The sequence below is a fragment of the Erythranthe guttata genome, chromosome 12, assembly GCF_056151865.1.
Source record: "Erythranthe guttata isolate IM_541 chromosome 12, IM_541, whole genome shotgun sequence".
Taxonomy (NCBI): Eukaryota; Viridiplantae; Streptophyta; class Magnoliopsida; order Lamiales; family Phrymaceae; genus Erythranthe; species Erythranthe guttata.
The window spans coordinates 14,621,028-14,637,356 of record NC_142544.1 but is presented as its reverse complement, the minus strand read 5'-3'; the positions used below and the strand labels follow the sequence as shown (position 1 = coordinate 14,637,356).

Sequence of the window (16,329 nt, the reverse complement as noted above, 5' to 3'; positions counted from 1 at the left end):
CCATCTCAAGTACTAATCTTCGCATATGAAAAAAGTATTATAATTTTAAAATTTTATTTTCCAATAAATATAGAAAAAGTTGGGAAGATATTATGATTGTGATTTGTGACTTGAGATAATTTCGCAGTCTAGTAAGCTTTCTTAAATAGATTCTGTAGGCCTCAATAGTTTTTGCTTGTAACAGAAATATCTTTGTTGGTTATTTAACCGTTCTTCCTTAATTTTTCAATATTGGCGATTGGAATCGAAAAACGAGAAAAATAGAAATCGGAATTTTGGAAGTTGAAATTAAAAAAATATTGTTTCAAAATTGAAAAATTCCGTAGAGGAGCTGTTTATCTAGTGTTAAAAGGAAATATCAATTGCCAATACATGAATGTGGTTGTTTTTGTTTCAATAACTTGTGAGTAATTCAGCAATATTTCTGGTTCAATTTCAATATCCGAAAATTCTGATTTTCTCAAAATTTACACTTATAGTGTCGGAGTTATGATGCATTTTGTATTTTAGGTGACTAAATAAATAGGAATTTTTCGATTCCACCGATTGCGATTCGAATACTTTCGATTTTGAAACCTGGGTGTTTTGTTTCTATCCGAAATTCCAAAATTTTCAATACTTTTGGAAACAAATTTGAATTAGTTTTTCAATTTTGAAAAGAAAATGCAATTCTTTCTGAGAGTGCTAACATGATCTACTATTTAACAAACTTAAGGTGATGTTTGCAAATGTTTTTTGAAAGTGATTATGCGGTTTTTTTTGCTCATAATCTATTTTTAGGTGTTTGCAAAATCAACTTTTGCTTTTGCTTCTCTTAAAATAATCTGCTTTAAGCTATTTTTTTAAAAGCACTCCTAACCCTGCTTTTTCAATTTTAGTTCATTTTCCGGAATATTTGCAAACACTCCCAACTTTTAGAAATAAGCACTTAAAACTAACTTAAATCATAATCACTAACTTTAGCTTTTAAATAATCATTTGCAAACACCACCTTAGTCAATATAACTCAACAACGACAATAAACGAGACCTTAATTCAAGTATATAAACAATTGTCTCGTAAGGGATGACATAGTGGATAAAGCAAGAGAGTGTGGTATCAATTTAATTCAAGTTCGAATCCCCTTCTCAACATTTTATTCATCAAGTTTGTCACACATGATTAGTTTAGTATAATTTACATCTTTTATTTAATTTATGAGCTGTTACACGAAAGTGAAACTGAACTTAATGCATCTATAGTTGGATGTAGATTTCTTCCTTACCAAACTAAATATTTGTTGGTAGACTACTTAGTTAGTGTACTTGTATGTTTGTAACTCCAAAGCTTATGTGCCATTAACTTGTAGTAAAAAGTCAATTATATCCTACCAAAATATTTTTATTATGAGAGATTTTTAGCAAAATTTCATTAAAGAAAAAGGCCACCAATTTTTTTTTACATTGTTTAGAATTAGATAATTGTTTCTTTCCAAAAACTTAAAAAAAAAAAAGAGATATTTGTTTAGTATTTAAAAGAAACTTTAAAAAGTCATATGTGTCAAGCTTCCTAATAATCTCATTCATGCCAAATTACTCCTCAACCAAACACCAATTCATAAAACTATGCCACATCAAACATCAATATTACATTTTCTTTTTCTCTAAAGACAACCTATACCATTGTTAATTAAATATTTTCTTAATTTCTTTTACATAAAAAATGATAGCCCCATTAAACAACTAATAAGAAATAAACCTCAAAATAAAATATCAATATGTCACTATATATTCTTCTCCTAAAAAACAACTCATGAAATGCAATAATTTTTTGATATCCAATTATCCAACTTTCGCCACATGTAAGTCACGAAGGTGGACAACTTTCTTTTTGGTTGGTTTGCCATTTAAATTCAAACACGATTACAATCTATACACAATCGTTTAAGAGTACGGCTAAACTTTTTAAAGAGTTGATAAGTTCTTATATTTGATAAGTTTTTTAAGAGTTGATAAATTATTACGTCTTGTTTTTTTAATTAATTTTTAAAGTGTTTGAATAATAATCATATAAACTAATTTTATTCATTATAAAATTTTAAATAAAGATCTTAAATGTTCTTCGGCTTATTTGTTGAATTTTTAAGATGTTTTTAGAAAATTGTCAAGCATTGTGAAAGAGCTTATAAACTCTTAAATATTTTATAATTATTTTTAACAACTTATAAATTTAGTCAAACACTCTCTAAATTTTTCTAAACTAAAGCAGTCAAACGATAAATATTTTCTCTCAGATAAATTGATGCTAAATGTCTAAATAATAATAATAATAATAAAAAAAACAACCAAGCACTTCAATTGAAATGAAATAAAAAAAAATGGTAAAATACGGTCACAACCTGAGGTAAGGTCAAATTACGAAAACCCCCTCATGTTTGGGTCATTACAAATCTTCTTACACGTCGACCCTTGTGATGTCAAATTTAGTGCTAGATTAAGTGGAATATTTTCCAGTTTGTACCCGTTTTACCCCACTCGAGATCCACATTTTGAAACAAGATGATCATAAGATGTATCTTTTGGTTTGTAATTTGTAAATATCAGATTGTGATCCATCAGAAGCTGCATTTCTGCACAAAACGAGTTCAAATTAGAAAACATTCCACGGAATTTAGAAGATTCGGTTAAATTTGACACTATAAGAATTGACGTGTAAGAAGATTCATAAATGAATGACAGTTGTAGTTATCCAAACATGAATAATATTTTTCATAATTTTACCTTACCTCGAGAATAACCATAATTTACCCTAATAAATAAGATCATGTATGAAGTAGGGGAAAAAAAATTAAAAAAAGAAAAAGAAAAAAAAACCAAGTAGTAAATGAAGAAGAAGGTGAGGGGAAAGTGTAGTGAGAATGATGAATAAAATCACCTGACAAAGGAAGTGGCCAATCCTGTAAAACATGCATCACCTCCACCATCACATTAGCTGTCAAACCACATCAATTTCATTTCATTTTTTCCCTAATTTTTTTTAAATAAAAAAAAAAAAAAAAAAAAGCAAAAGAAAATGAATATCCATTTTACCCACAGTTTCAACTTTCAAACCCAATCCAACCCAACTTGCAACTTACCCCTCCCACTATTCTTTACACCCCTCAGCCCCACTTATTTCCATTCGAATATTTCTTTTTTTGTTTTTTTCGCATGTTTTGAATCTAAATTACATCCATTTTTATTTTATTTTTTTGATTTTCAATCCGATTATAGATTCAAAAATAATTCTCAAAGATTCCAACTTTTTCTGCATGCATGTAATTATAATTAATATTATTATATTTATATCATGAATTGGGTGTTTTACTACCTTCTTTTTTTCCTTGAAGTCCCATTAGTTGATTAATTCTCTAATTTAATTTTAAACTTTGAGTTTAGGTTATTTAAATATTTAACCTATATTTTTGGAAACATTTCTCATAAATTACTGAGTTGAAAATTTTGAAGCTTTTGGAATGAAAATGAAAATTTAAATTCCGAAAATTCTGAAACCATAATTTAAAATAATCTTTAACTGAAATAAAACTAATTTTTATCCGACTCATCTAATTCTACACCTGATGTACCACACGTCAGGTGGTTTTGAACCATAGATAAATATAAATAAGCATCCACTAAACACACATATACATGAATATGCGTGTTAGTATATATAAATCAATAATTAAAGATCGTCCGGTGTATCAAATAGCAGAGCCATAATTTACGGTAATGGTGGGCTAAAGGTTCGGGGGTAGAGCTTCCGAATTTTTTTAAGAGGTTTTTTAGAATATATAGAACAAAATAAATAGAAATTTGTATATTTTAATTAAATTAAAATATGAATTAAATTGTGTGTCCAAAATATAATAATTGGAAGTCTTTAAACTAAATTATAAATAAGATGGGTGGGCTAATTAAATTGAATTAAGAGTAAAATAGTATATGAAAAGGCTAACTAAATATGATTAGCACTAAAATATCACAGAAAAAAGAATAAACCAGGGTGGGCTTCAGCCCACCTACATAGCTCGCCATTGGGTGTATCTCACCGATTATAGCATCTACGAGACCGATTCTCAACCTTGCATACACTTGAAACGATCCTCAATCCGATTCCTTCTTCCCCTATCGATTCATTTTCTTAAACAAATTGTCAAATAGGAAAATTGGTTTTTTTTTTCCATAGAAAATTGCATCATCAGTATCTATATTATAATCAACGGGTGAAATATATCGGGTATATCTTTATCATTCATATACAAACTAATACACACACCCACACCCAATATTTAGTATGTATTTTATATCGTGTAATATATTAATGGTTGACCATATATTATATTTGTGCTCTTTTTTGTGTATATATATATATATATATATATATATATATATATATATATATTTTTCTCAAAAATATTTCAACTCCAATATAATATTTTCTATAGCTAAATATTTCATATAAACAAATTTAGAAAAAAAATATGTCAGCACAGAAAGTCAAACATTTAAATAGCAACGCACATAACATATTGGGATGTGCTAATAACACTGAGATGATTACCATATTATATTATACCTAAATAAAGTAGCTAAATGAATAATATTGACTGCAAATGCACTCTCATTTTATTCGAATTCAAACTTCTTTCGACAATACTTTCTAAATCGAAAATATTGCATATATTAATTTAGTGTGATTTATATTTCTCCGTTGATTTGCATACTATTATACATAGATAATATTTTTGAATACACCTCGAATTGTTGCAGTTACTTTGTCAATTTTTTTGAGAAGTAGCTAAATGAAAGGTGGTAATCGGATATATGTAAAATGAAGGGTGAAAATCAGATATATTAACTTTCGAAAACATCACATTTTTTTATGAAGTAAAAAACTAATTCTAATTCAGTTAAAAGAATAAGAAAAAATAGAAATAGTAATATCGAAAATTGGACTAAGAGGAATTCGGAAACACCAATTTTTGATTCACCTAAAATTGAAAAATATATAACAATATTGACAATTGGATTTAAAAAAAAAAAATTAAACAGTCTGAAAATCGGAATCGCATATATGTTTTAATATCGGTCAAATATATTACAAACAAAAAAAAAAATGTTCCGAAATTGATTCCAATTTATTTCCTACAGAAAATGATAAAATACATATGTGCTCCTATAATTTGAATAAAATTAAGAATAAATAAAAGAAAAATAAATAAATAAAAAGAAGAAAGAATAGTGTAATAAAAAAATAAATTGGAGAACAGCTGGAGTAAGAAAGAAGTATAAAAATAGGCTAAAGTCCAGCCAGGATACCTCCTTCCACCCTTTCTCTCTCTTCTTTCTCTCTCTTGGCTTTTTTCATTTTTTCCCCCAATGGAGGCCCCACCCCCACCCTCCGTTGCTCCGCCCATCCCAGCCACCACCACCCCCACGGCGGCGCACCTCCCGGAATCCATCGACTCCTCCCCCCGCTCCCGCCACACCGACTCCTGGGACGCCGACCCTCCGCCGAACCAACTCTCACAGAAACTCCGACTCATGTGCAGCTACGGCGGACACATAGTCCCCCGCCCCCACGATAAGAATCTCTGCTACATCGGCGGAGACACCCGAATCATCGTTATCGACCGCCATACTTCCCTCTCCGACCTCCACCACCGCCTCTCCAAAACCCTCCTCCACAACCAATCCTTTTCCCTCAAGTACCAAATCCCCAACGAGGACCTCGATTCCTTAATCTCCGTCACCACCGATGAAGATCTCGAGAATATGGTTGATGAATACGACCGCCTCTGTAATAATTCCTCCGTCGGCGGGGCGGCGAAGCCCGGCCGCCTCCGCCTCTTCCTTTTCCCCAAAACTTCATCCAACATCGAGCAGATTCTCGTCGAGACCGCGTCGACTAAATCGGACGACTGGTTCTTCAACGCCCTCAATTGCAAGGCGAGTCCTCTATCCGCGGGCGCTAGTGATCGTGGGTTTTCGGAATCCTCTTCGGTCAATTGTCTCCTCGGATTGGACGACGATTCAGTGGGGAAGGCGACGGCGGCGGCGGCCGGTGGGAGAGATGCTGATGCCCAATTGGATGGATCCAAAATCGGCGGAAACGGGAGTGGGAATAATAACGCAGTGAATCACGATATCCACTCGCTCCCCGATTCTCCTATGCTGGATACGACGTCGTCTTTTGGTTCAACTTCCAGTTCTCCTTCCGTGGCGAATTTGCCGCCGATTAGGGTTCACGTGGATGAAACCCCCAAGGCAGCGGTGGTGCTGGTGTCCGGAATTGAGGACCAGTTTCAGCAGATGAGTGTGATGGGGGTTGCCGGAAATGTTAATTTGGTTCAGATGCAGAAGCAGGAGGAGATTGGGGGTTCCGTGGCGGCCGGGGCTGTGGTCTCCGGTGTTCCGGTGGTGGTCAGCGGCGATTACTCCAATCGGGTGTTTTCCGACGACGAAAGATCAGATCATAGCGGTGGGTACAGGAAGGTACAACAAATTCAGACACAGGTACAACAAGTTCAGCTTCAACCACAGCAGATCCCTCAGTTTCTTCACCAGAGACAACAAACTGTGGCCTTCGATTTAGCTTCTCCAGATTCAGTTTCAAGGTAATCAAAACTCTTAAAAATTTCATCTTTATTCTGTAATTTTTGTGTTTTCAATCCTATGAAGAAATTGTTGTGAATTATGGTATTGATAATTTAATTGTTTAACAGTGAAGGGAGTGTAACAAATCCACTGTCTAGGCAGAGACAACCCATATACCAAGATTCAATAATGCAAGTACAACCTTCAAACACTACTAGGGTTGCTATTGCTTCTAATCAGATCGATCCCAAAACCGGCGATCAAAACAATTCCAAGATACAAATGCAGCAGCAGCCGCAAGCGCAAGAATCCGGCTACGTATTATCGACACAATTTGATCAAAACCACCCTCAATTTCAACAACACCCACAACAGTACATCCACGCCGGAAATCAGTATATTCCCGCCGGAGCAATCCCGATGACATCATATTACCCAATGTACCCCTCGCAACAGCAGCACCACCCACACCAGCCGATTCTTGATCCACAGTATCCCTTCTACTTCCTTCCGTCTCGCCCAAACCAAGCTTACACCATGCCACCTATGCAGCAGCAGCAGCAGCAGCAGCAAACCAGTTACAACGATTATTCACCGACGAACCGCCCCCAAACCCCACCTCCAACTGCCATGGCCGCCCCCCCTCAAACTGTATACAACCAGGCAGTAAACCCCCCTTCTTCAAAACCCGAAATGGCGGCTGCCGCCGCCGCCGCCGGGGTAGGATTGTACAGAACAGCCGCCGGGGCGACACCACCGCAGTTAGTCCAGCACCACCACCAACAACAACAACCGCAATACGTCGGTTTCGCCCACATTCATCATCCCTCTCAATCGGTTGCTCCTTCTTCAGCGGCGGCTAATTCAAATTACACTTACGAATACGCCGATCCCAATACGCATGCTCAGATGTATTACAATCAGGGTTTGACGCCTCAGATGGTAGCTCAATACCAGACGATGACATCAGCAGCAGCATCATCCCCTACGGTGGTTTTACCCGATGCTTCGGCTCAGCTTCCTACGGAGAATTTAAAGCAGCAAGTGAGGACTGTGCAGCCGTGACGTTGCAGGTAAGATCGGGATGGGATTACTCAATTTTGCAGCAGTGGGTTTGATTTATGGTTGGAGTTTATATTATTTGTTTTATTATTATTATTTTTATTGGTTTGTGGTATGTAACTTATTATAGGTAATAAGGAAAACTGTGGTGTTTTTTTTTCTTCTTTCTTTTGGTCTTTGTATGTTATTTGTTTTAGTAAAGTGGAAACGGACGCTGTCTCATATCATACTGTAAAATTTCAAACCTAAAGTACATGGTCGGATTATTCATCAGGTTATATCGCATATATATATAGAAGGGTATAAAGGATCTCGGGATTAACATCTTTGTTTTCAGTTTTTCTTTTTCTGTCGGATATTTTCAGAATGCATCTTTGGAATTTCGGAGTCGTGTGTTTATTTATTATCTATATTAGCTTGGACAGGGTTTCGGTGAATCTCATTTGACCGGCAACTCATTTCGACGGTATAACCCTTCTATCAAAGTTATCGTGTTTATTTCCTCTTAGCTTACGTTTTATTATTATATCATCTTAAAGTGAGACGTTCTTGCTGATGAGATAGTTTTGCTTTGATACACGAAATTGTTTCTTCATTTCGATTTATCAAGATCTATTATCATACGGGGGATTCACGTATGTTACACACGCGTGTAAGTTCATTAGATTCACGTTGCTTGCATGTAATTTATTCCGTGGTTATCTAAATGATTGCAACATACTTAAAAGTACATTTATGACATATATCACATGAATTTGCTTTGTGAAGCTTCAGTTTACGTGATCTGGTAAAGTTCTTATAATCACATTTCCCGTACGCCTAGTTTCACCCTTTCTAACTCGCAACTAATTACCGTGTCTTTGTCCTTGTTGTTACTAACTCGTAACCAATACTTGTGCACTTTAAAAAATTATTCCTTTTTACTCGTTTCTTCTCGGATTGTTAAGTTTACACGACAATATATCTACTGCACTAGGCTAATGTGATTAAATGTTTTGCACTTGCAAGCGGGATCTTTCAGACATTTTCACTGCTCGTAATTTCTCTGGTGTTATAAACCGTTTAATTAGATAGTGAAATTACAGATTATTGTACACATGCATGTATGATTTGCTCGAAGCCTCTGACATGTCCGTTTCCCATGCAGACTGTATCTAGTTTTGCTGAAGCATGTATATTAAGTGTAGGGTATACATGAATCTGTGTTTCTATGACATTTTTTCGATTATATGAGAATTTATACGAGGATTTTACGTAATACTTGAATGTATCAGTCAGTTGATATGATTATATCAGTGTCTGAACAAGAACTCCTGCTATGCCATTGAACTCATTGCTCTAATCCCAGATTACATTAGTTGGCCACTGGTTTTTATGTGGTACAGTATCTGATCATTAACTAGGGATTAGTATATTAATTAAACGGTACGAGGAATATGTTGTTTCTTATGGAGAAGAGAGAAATATATATATGTATATATTTATTTATTTATTTTTTATTTAAAAGATTCTTCTGACAATGAAAAGTGAAGCATTTGTTCTCCCATGCTATTTATAATTTCTGACTGTATGTTTTAAGCAGTTAATGCTACTTTGAAATGCTGACTCTATACACCTGTGGATATTCAATTCTTGCATCACATTCACACCCATGGTTAATAATTACTTCATTAATTAACCATGATTGAATTACTTTTTGGGAGTGGTTATGACGTGGCTTTGATGTGTGCATCTGTGCTTTTCTTGAAATATAGTATTATTATTATTATTATGTAATATGTTTGTGAAGCACTGAAGCTGTAGAATATATTGTTATAAATTGGTATGATTCGGACCTGCAATTTTTTTGGATGGATTTACAGTTTATTTATTAATTGTTTTGAGATCCCTCAGTAGGTAGCAATCCACACCAAATGAATGTAGCTATATTATTTATTTATTTATTTATTTATTGAAGAAAAATAAAATTTGGTGAAGTAAACTAAGTTTTAGTTGGTAGTCAAGATTGGCAAATGTGTGTGTGAAGGAGACGCATTACCTTTCTTCAAAGTTTCAACTTCTTTATTTTTATATTAACATTATTTTAGATAGAATTTTCTATTTCTTTTTCTACTTATTTTATTCCTTTTAGCCTCTATTTATATTGACTACTTCATATCATATCCATTGATGGGCATATATTCACATAAAATAACCAGCCACTAAGCATATATACGCATGAGTGTGTATTTTATTATGTATAGATCAATGATGTATGACAACTCGTTATATTTCACCGGATATCAAAAATCTACAAAACCTCAACGGAAGGTACTTGTATTATTTTCTTTAAGTTCCAGCTTTGCGGTCGTACTCCTTCGAAATTCAAAGATTTTGATTTTTCATCAAGTCCAATTGGAGTTTTGAAAGAAATAATAATTTCACTAGATCCTAGTTCAAAATGAAACGATTCCTAAAAATGAACCCCCACCACACAATAAAACAACCAACATAGAACTAGGGGCGATGGCCCCTACCGCTTTTCAAAACTTTACCTTTAGGCAATGAGATTATAACCTCACTACTCCGATGATTTTGTCATTTGGCCTAGGAATGCCTGAATAATCAACCCGCTTGCTATAATTCTTCAGTATTCAATCGTTTATAACTTGTCATAAACGATTGATTACATTTGAAGTTATTTATATCTCCAATACGATCCTTTAATTATAGATGAATTACATTTAAAGTATTGGAATTGAAATTTTCAAAATGGGTGACGGTGAAATTCAAGCTTATGACCTTTCATTTGATATGACTCTGATGCTACATTGAAAGACTGTCAGTGAAGTGAATCATTTAATATTTACATCTCTAACATACAAAATATCCATCCTTTTTTTTTTCTTAAATGAGAAAATACCATATATGTTTTAAATATTGGAATGGCATCTCCGGATTCCGTCTATTTCGATCAAAATATTTTCAATTTTGAAAACACATTCCAAATACTCTGACTTATGATTTTTTGTTTGGGAATGAATTGGAATACATATTACATAACAATTTTTTACCCGATTTAATTTTCAAAATTAGGCAAAGAATATAAATGTAATTATCTATTTTACATCATAGGTGACCAATATATTGAAAATTCTAAATTCCACCCATTTTGATTAATCCGAAAAATTCCATATCATGTTTGTGAACAAGATTTAAATTGGGTCCCACTTAGGTCTGGACTTCGTTTGCACATTCCAATAACCATTTTTTTGTTTTACCAAGTGCCTAAATATAAGAAATATAACATAGTAGTAAGAGATAATGAGCACATTATAACAAAGATGGAATAAAAGTGTTTTCATTCGATTGTGTTAACATAATACAATGATGATCTTTATAGATACAAAAGATGACAAATTATGCTTTGGAAAAATCACTACAATAGCATCACATGTCTCTCAAAGTATTCCTTTTGCAGATTTGTTAGGATTCGTGGCGAACTCGCATATTGCTAATATGCCCCCACGAGAGTGGTTTAGTGAATATATCGGTCATCTGATATTTTCTTGAGAGGAATGGAACTTGTAATGCTTTAGTTTGAATGCGCCCCCGGACGAGGACGAAATGAAAACCAATGTCCTCATGTTTGGTATGAGAGTGCATGATAGGATTTTTAGATAAGTATGTTGCCCCCAAATTATCACAATAGAGTTCAGGAGTAACCGAACAAGAAATACCAAGCTCATCAACCATAACAACAATTCACAAGTAACATGAGCGATAATTTTGTCTTAACTTCGGTACTTGATCGAGCAATGGTGGTTTGCCTTTTCAAACTCCAAGAGATCAAGATTCTGCGGTAGAACACACAATAACCTCTTCTAGATTTTCAATTATCTGGAGAACCGGTCCAGTTCATATCACTAAAAGCTGATAGGGGTGGTGGTGCTAATTGGATTGCAATTGAACATATACTTGCTCGTTGTAGAAGGTCCAATATATATTTATGCTATGATAAATAGAGCCCCGAAGAAGATCGAGAACACTCCATTTTTTTAAGAGGAAAATCCAGACTAAGAATATTTATCAATGTTGATATTGGCTTTTAACATGAGTGAGTAACCCACATATCATCGACATATACAAGAAAATATATGACCACTGAATTACGCTGATAAATACAGATATAATTATTAGATTTGACATTACAAAACCAACTTCAAGAATACGAGAACTGAGCCTAGATGCTCGTGGAGCTTGTTTGAGACCGTATAAGGCCCGGTTCGATTTATAAAAACAAACTGGGGATATTTGTGGTGTTCAAGTTTTGGAGTTTGTTTCATATAAATTGTTTCGTCGAAAAGGCCATGTAGAAATGCATGTTGAATATTAAGTTATCTAATAGACCAATTTAGAGAAGCGACAATAAATAGAACTAACCTAATCGACGTGCTTTGACAATAGGACTAAACGTTTCGGTAATGTCCAAGCCTTCGAATTGATTAAAGATTATTGGAGATATTAACATTAAGGGTTTTTATGAGGAAGTCCCTGACCAATCATCTTTATTATTTTAGGTTTAGGTGTTATATCTCTTTTGCCAATAAACCAATCCATATAATATGTCTTATAAATAAAGGCAAATTTAATGTATATGACAAAATTACCCCAAACCTTTGAATCCAATTCCTAATTGTAACCTTAGTTTAACTTTAATTTCATCAATTTTGACAAAAAAAGAAATACAATTTTGACTTTTTCGTTTTCAATTTTTTTCTGCCACCGATCTTCAACACTAACTTTTTTTCCGCATGCTGCTAACCAGTGATAGTAATATTGCTGTCAACCACATCAATATTAATTTATTTATGTTGGCCTTTTTATTTTTTTTGATATGTTGACTAGTCAACGTAATAATATTACTGTCTACTATTGTAATATTACTGTGGTTGACAGTAAAATTACTGTATACACAATAATATTACTGTCAACCACATCAAAAAAAAAATTGGTTTTTTTTGTTTGATTTGTTGAACGATCAACGTAATAATATTATTGTCTACTATTGTAATAATACTGTGGTTGACAGTAAAATTACTGTAGACATCATAATATTACTGTCGTTACAATAATATTAATATCAACGACAATAATATTACTAATATTACTGTAAACCACAACAATTTATTGTGTTTTTTTTTACTATGTTTGGCTTTGTTGATCGGTCAACATAATAATATTGCATTACACAACAATTATTATGTAACTTAGTGTTTTTGTTTTGTTAATATTATTGTGCAAGATAGTAATATATCAATATGACTGTGTTAATCAGTAATATAGTTAGTATTGCTGACAACCACATTAATATTACTGTTTTTTTACGGGGGCCAAACAATGTTCAGGAATTTGTTTTTTATAAAAAAAATCAACACCGCAGGCCGGTGTTGATTGCTTGTAGCATGAAAAAAAGGCATAAAGGAAAAAAAAAAGTTAACATCGAAGCTTGGCGGTCAATGGCGGCTGACTGGTGGCGGCGGTCGAAATTGGAGTCAAAACTGGGTTATGGGTCAAAATTGAATAATTTGTGGTCAAATTGAGGTTAAATTGTGTAAAATGGATGAAATTGAATCATATTAAAATGTGAGAGTTATTTTAGTCTTTTACACACATCTTTTTGATGTGATACTCTTTATGAATAAGTAGCCCATGATAAACTTATTTGTACTAGACCCTTAATAAAAAATACTACATTTACTTACAACTTAAGCTTTTGGTTGAGGTGGTCATTCGACTTGGTTGATAATAAATGAGATTATTGTCGTTTGGTTCTTCAAGAACTTTTCGAACATATCGGAGGATTCCGTCTGTTCACCCCGACTTATCAATCGATCTTTCACAATCAATTGTGGCGTCTTTACATACCAAGGTTATTGCTTCTTTATAAGCAATAGGTCGCGGTTCGACCCTTTTAAATCCTTGTTTTTGAATGTTTCGATTTTGCTTCCGCGTAAGGTATTTGGGTCCCGAAACAAATTCTACGGGGTTCGTATCTATGGGTATCAGAGCCGTTCTTGTTGGAATTGAAAAATAAATGCTTGAATCATGCCTTTAAGGAGTCCTTGTTGAGGAATTGAAAACTGATACGAACTCTGTAAAACTTGTTACGAGACCCAAATACCTTACGCGGAAGCAAAATCGAAACAGCCAAAAAACAAAGATTCAAAAGGATGGAAACACGACCCGTTGCTTATAAAGAAGCAAGAACCTTGGTATGTGAAGACACTTATAAAGAAGCAAGAACCTTGGTATGTGAAGATGACACTATCGATTGATATAAGTTGGGGTGAACAAACGGAATCCTCGATATGTTTGAAAAGTTCTTGAAGAACCAAACGAGAATCAGTTTATTATCAAAATTCGTCCATGAAAATAAGCGAAATTGGCAACCTATTTATAAGTGCTAAAAAGACTTTTTTTTTCACAAGGAAAATGACTCCTACCTAATCTATAATAAGGAAACTTATAAATAAGAGAATCCTAACCATAAAAGACTCTAAAATAATAAAAACATAATAAATCATAAATTGAAAACGTGCATAATAAAATTCAATAACTTGAACATCAAGCCGACTTCTCGATCACCCTTCTCAACTCCCGTAGACATCGGGCTGTGCACGTTCAAGAACTTCAAACTCCATTTATGCAATCTTCCGCTCTGAATCTCTCTCTGCCCAAAACTCAAAAGTTGTAGATCTTTCTGTTGGCTTTTCATATCATTTTGAATCCCGTAAATGGACATCAGATGCGAGAGTTATAAGTCGAATGGTAAACTCTGACGGAATCATGCGGGACTTTCGAGATGCACGAAATTCGACTTGGCCAGCGAGTTTCCCTTTTCCTTTTCTTCCAATTCCAAACCATGAACTCTTCAACAGTCTGATTCAAACCTTTATTCCCCAAGGACAACTCGAATAGCCTCTTTAAACTCGTAAGATTTCGCTTATTCTAATTCTTCATCTTGGAGCTTGACATGATTCTATCATACTCCCCCTCTTTAAAATGATGAGTATAAAAAAATAGATCTCATGATCGATCTGTTTCTTTGGCAGCAAACTAACACATCTCTACACCACATCGCAGAACACACCATCTTCATTAGCTTACATTGAAAGAGTCTGCAATACGGTTAGTTCGACACTAGCTTCAAGTATGGCTGGATCATATTAGGGTGATTAATTAGGATAAAAAATTATAATTTTATTCTTAAACAATAACTTAATTTTATTAAATAAAAGAATTTATATATAATTCACATATAATAACATCATCTAACAAATATAATACAATACTTAATCTCAAGAACCGAACATATTATAACTAATTAATTAGCCAAAATTAATCCAATCTAATCTAATCCGTTTAATTTGATATATGTAAGCAAACGAGGCCATCATGTATTATTATGCTTTAATACCTCAATCCTGTATTAAAGAATATATGCACAGCTGCAAATAGTCTCTAAATCTATACCAAATATTCTTATCCAAAACCCACTATTCTTTATTTCTTTTTGTTCAACAAATAAAAATAATAAAAATTAAATAAAACAAGTGGAAACATACCCAGAAAGCAGTCTCTAATTAGTATTGCTGAATCTACTCATTTTAGTCACATCAATATCAATAATTATTGAGTTACAAATTTTATAAGTAGAAAGAGGGGCCAAAGTGAATTGTATCAAACACGGGTCCTTCTTAATCAATTATAAAATATACCGGGTGTGGACTGCGAGGAAATATAAATATATTTTCTACTTTATAACCTTTACCGAGATAAATAATGTTGCATGTTATTTAAATTCTTTTATTTTTGAATTGTATCGAATAAGCTACGTAGCACGGACGAGGAAACGGTGATACGAGAATCGGGAAAACAGACACGGGGAGACGGCATATTCCAAAAATGAGGATACAAGAACTTGGGGGAAACATGTAAGTATTAAAATTATAAGGGTATATTTATAAATATGCTATATAAACATATTTAAAAAGTTTATTTATATATAAATTATTTTTATATATTTTCATACAAATATATTCAAGATAAATTTTACTATCAACCATCAATTTGCAATTGATCATTAAATCGTGTAAATAATTAGAGAAGCAACCAAATACTGTTTTGAATATTTGGTACTCAAACATGTTCCTAAAAATTGTTAAAATGGCCCATAAGGTGTCCGACAAGTATCCTTGACTCCTGAGTGTCCGACACGAAATGTGTCAGAAATAAAAAAAAAAAAACTTTAAGAAGTTGAAGTTCTCGTGCTACATAGCATATAAGTGATTTCTTTGGGGATTGGAATAACTAATGATCCATATAATCTAGGGTTTGTTCTATGTTGGATCCGGTAAACTGACCGGTCAAGTTATATTCTATTATGCACGTGTATAGATTCAAACATATTTTACACACATTCAAAAATAAAATCATTATATATAAAATCATGGTTTATGCAAGTAAATAAATAAAAAAGGAAAAGGACCAATAACTAATAGATGTGAAAATTCTCCAAAATAGTGGATACACAAAGGCATATGCGTCACACATCAACTAATTGCATGGTATAATTAATTGTAACCTATAAATATATTCTTTACAATGG

At 33.4% G+C, this 16,329-nt stretch overlaps 1 protein-coding gene across 1 annotated transcript; it reads left to right on the top strand.

Moving 5' to 3' along the window:
• The first annotated feature begins 5,292 nt into the window (after positions 1 to 5,292).
• Positions 5,293 to 7,952, top strand: LOC105954231 (uncharacterized). The gene is made up of 2 exons (XM_012977906.2): positions 5,293 to 6,637; positions 6,746 to 7,952. Exons 1-2 carry the CDS (start codon positions 5,400 to 5,402, stop codon positions 7,680 to 7,682), a joined length of 2,175 nt encoding a protein of 724 aa, XP_012833360.2. The 5' UTR covers positions 5,293 to 5,399; the 3' UTR covers positions 7,683 to 7,952.
• Positions 7,953 to 16,329: the final 8,377 nt, after the last annotated feature.

Bases quoted from the DNA above. Each gene is read 5' to 3' on its own strand.
- LOC105954231 (XM_012977906.2), top strand. From the start codon at position 5,400: ATGGAGGCCCCACCCCCACCCTCCGTTGCTCCGCCCATCCCAGCCACC. The intron at 6,638-6,745 runs GTAATCAAAACT...ATTGTTTAACAG, and splicing joins TCTCCAGATTCAGTTTCAAG to TGAAGGGAGTGTAACAAATC.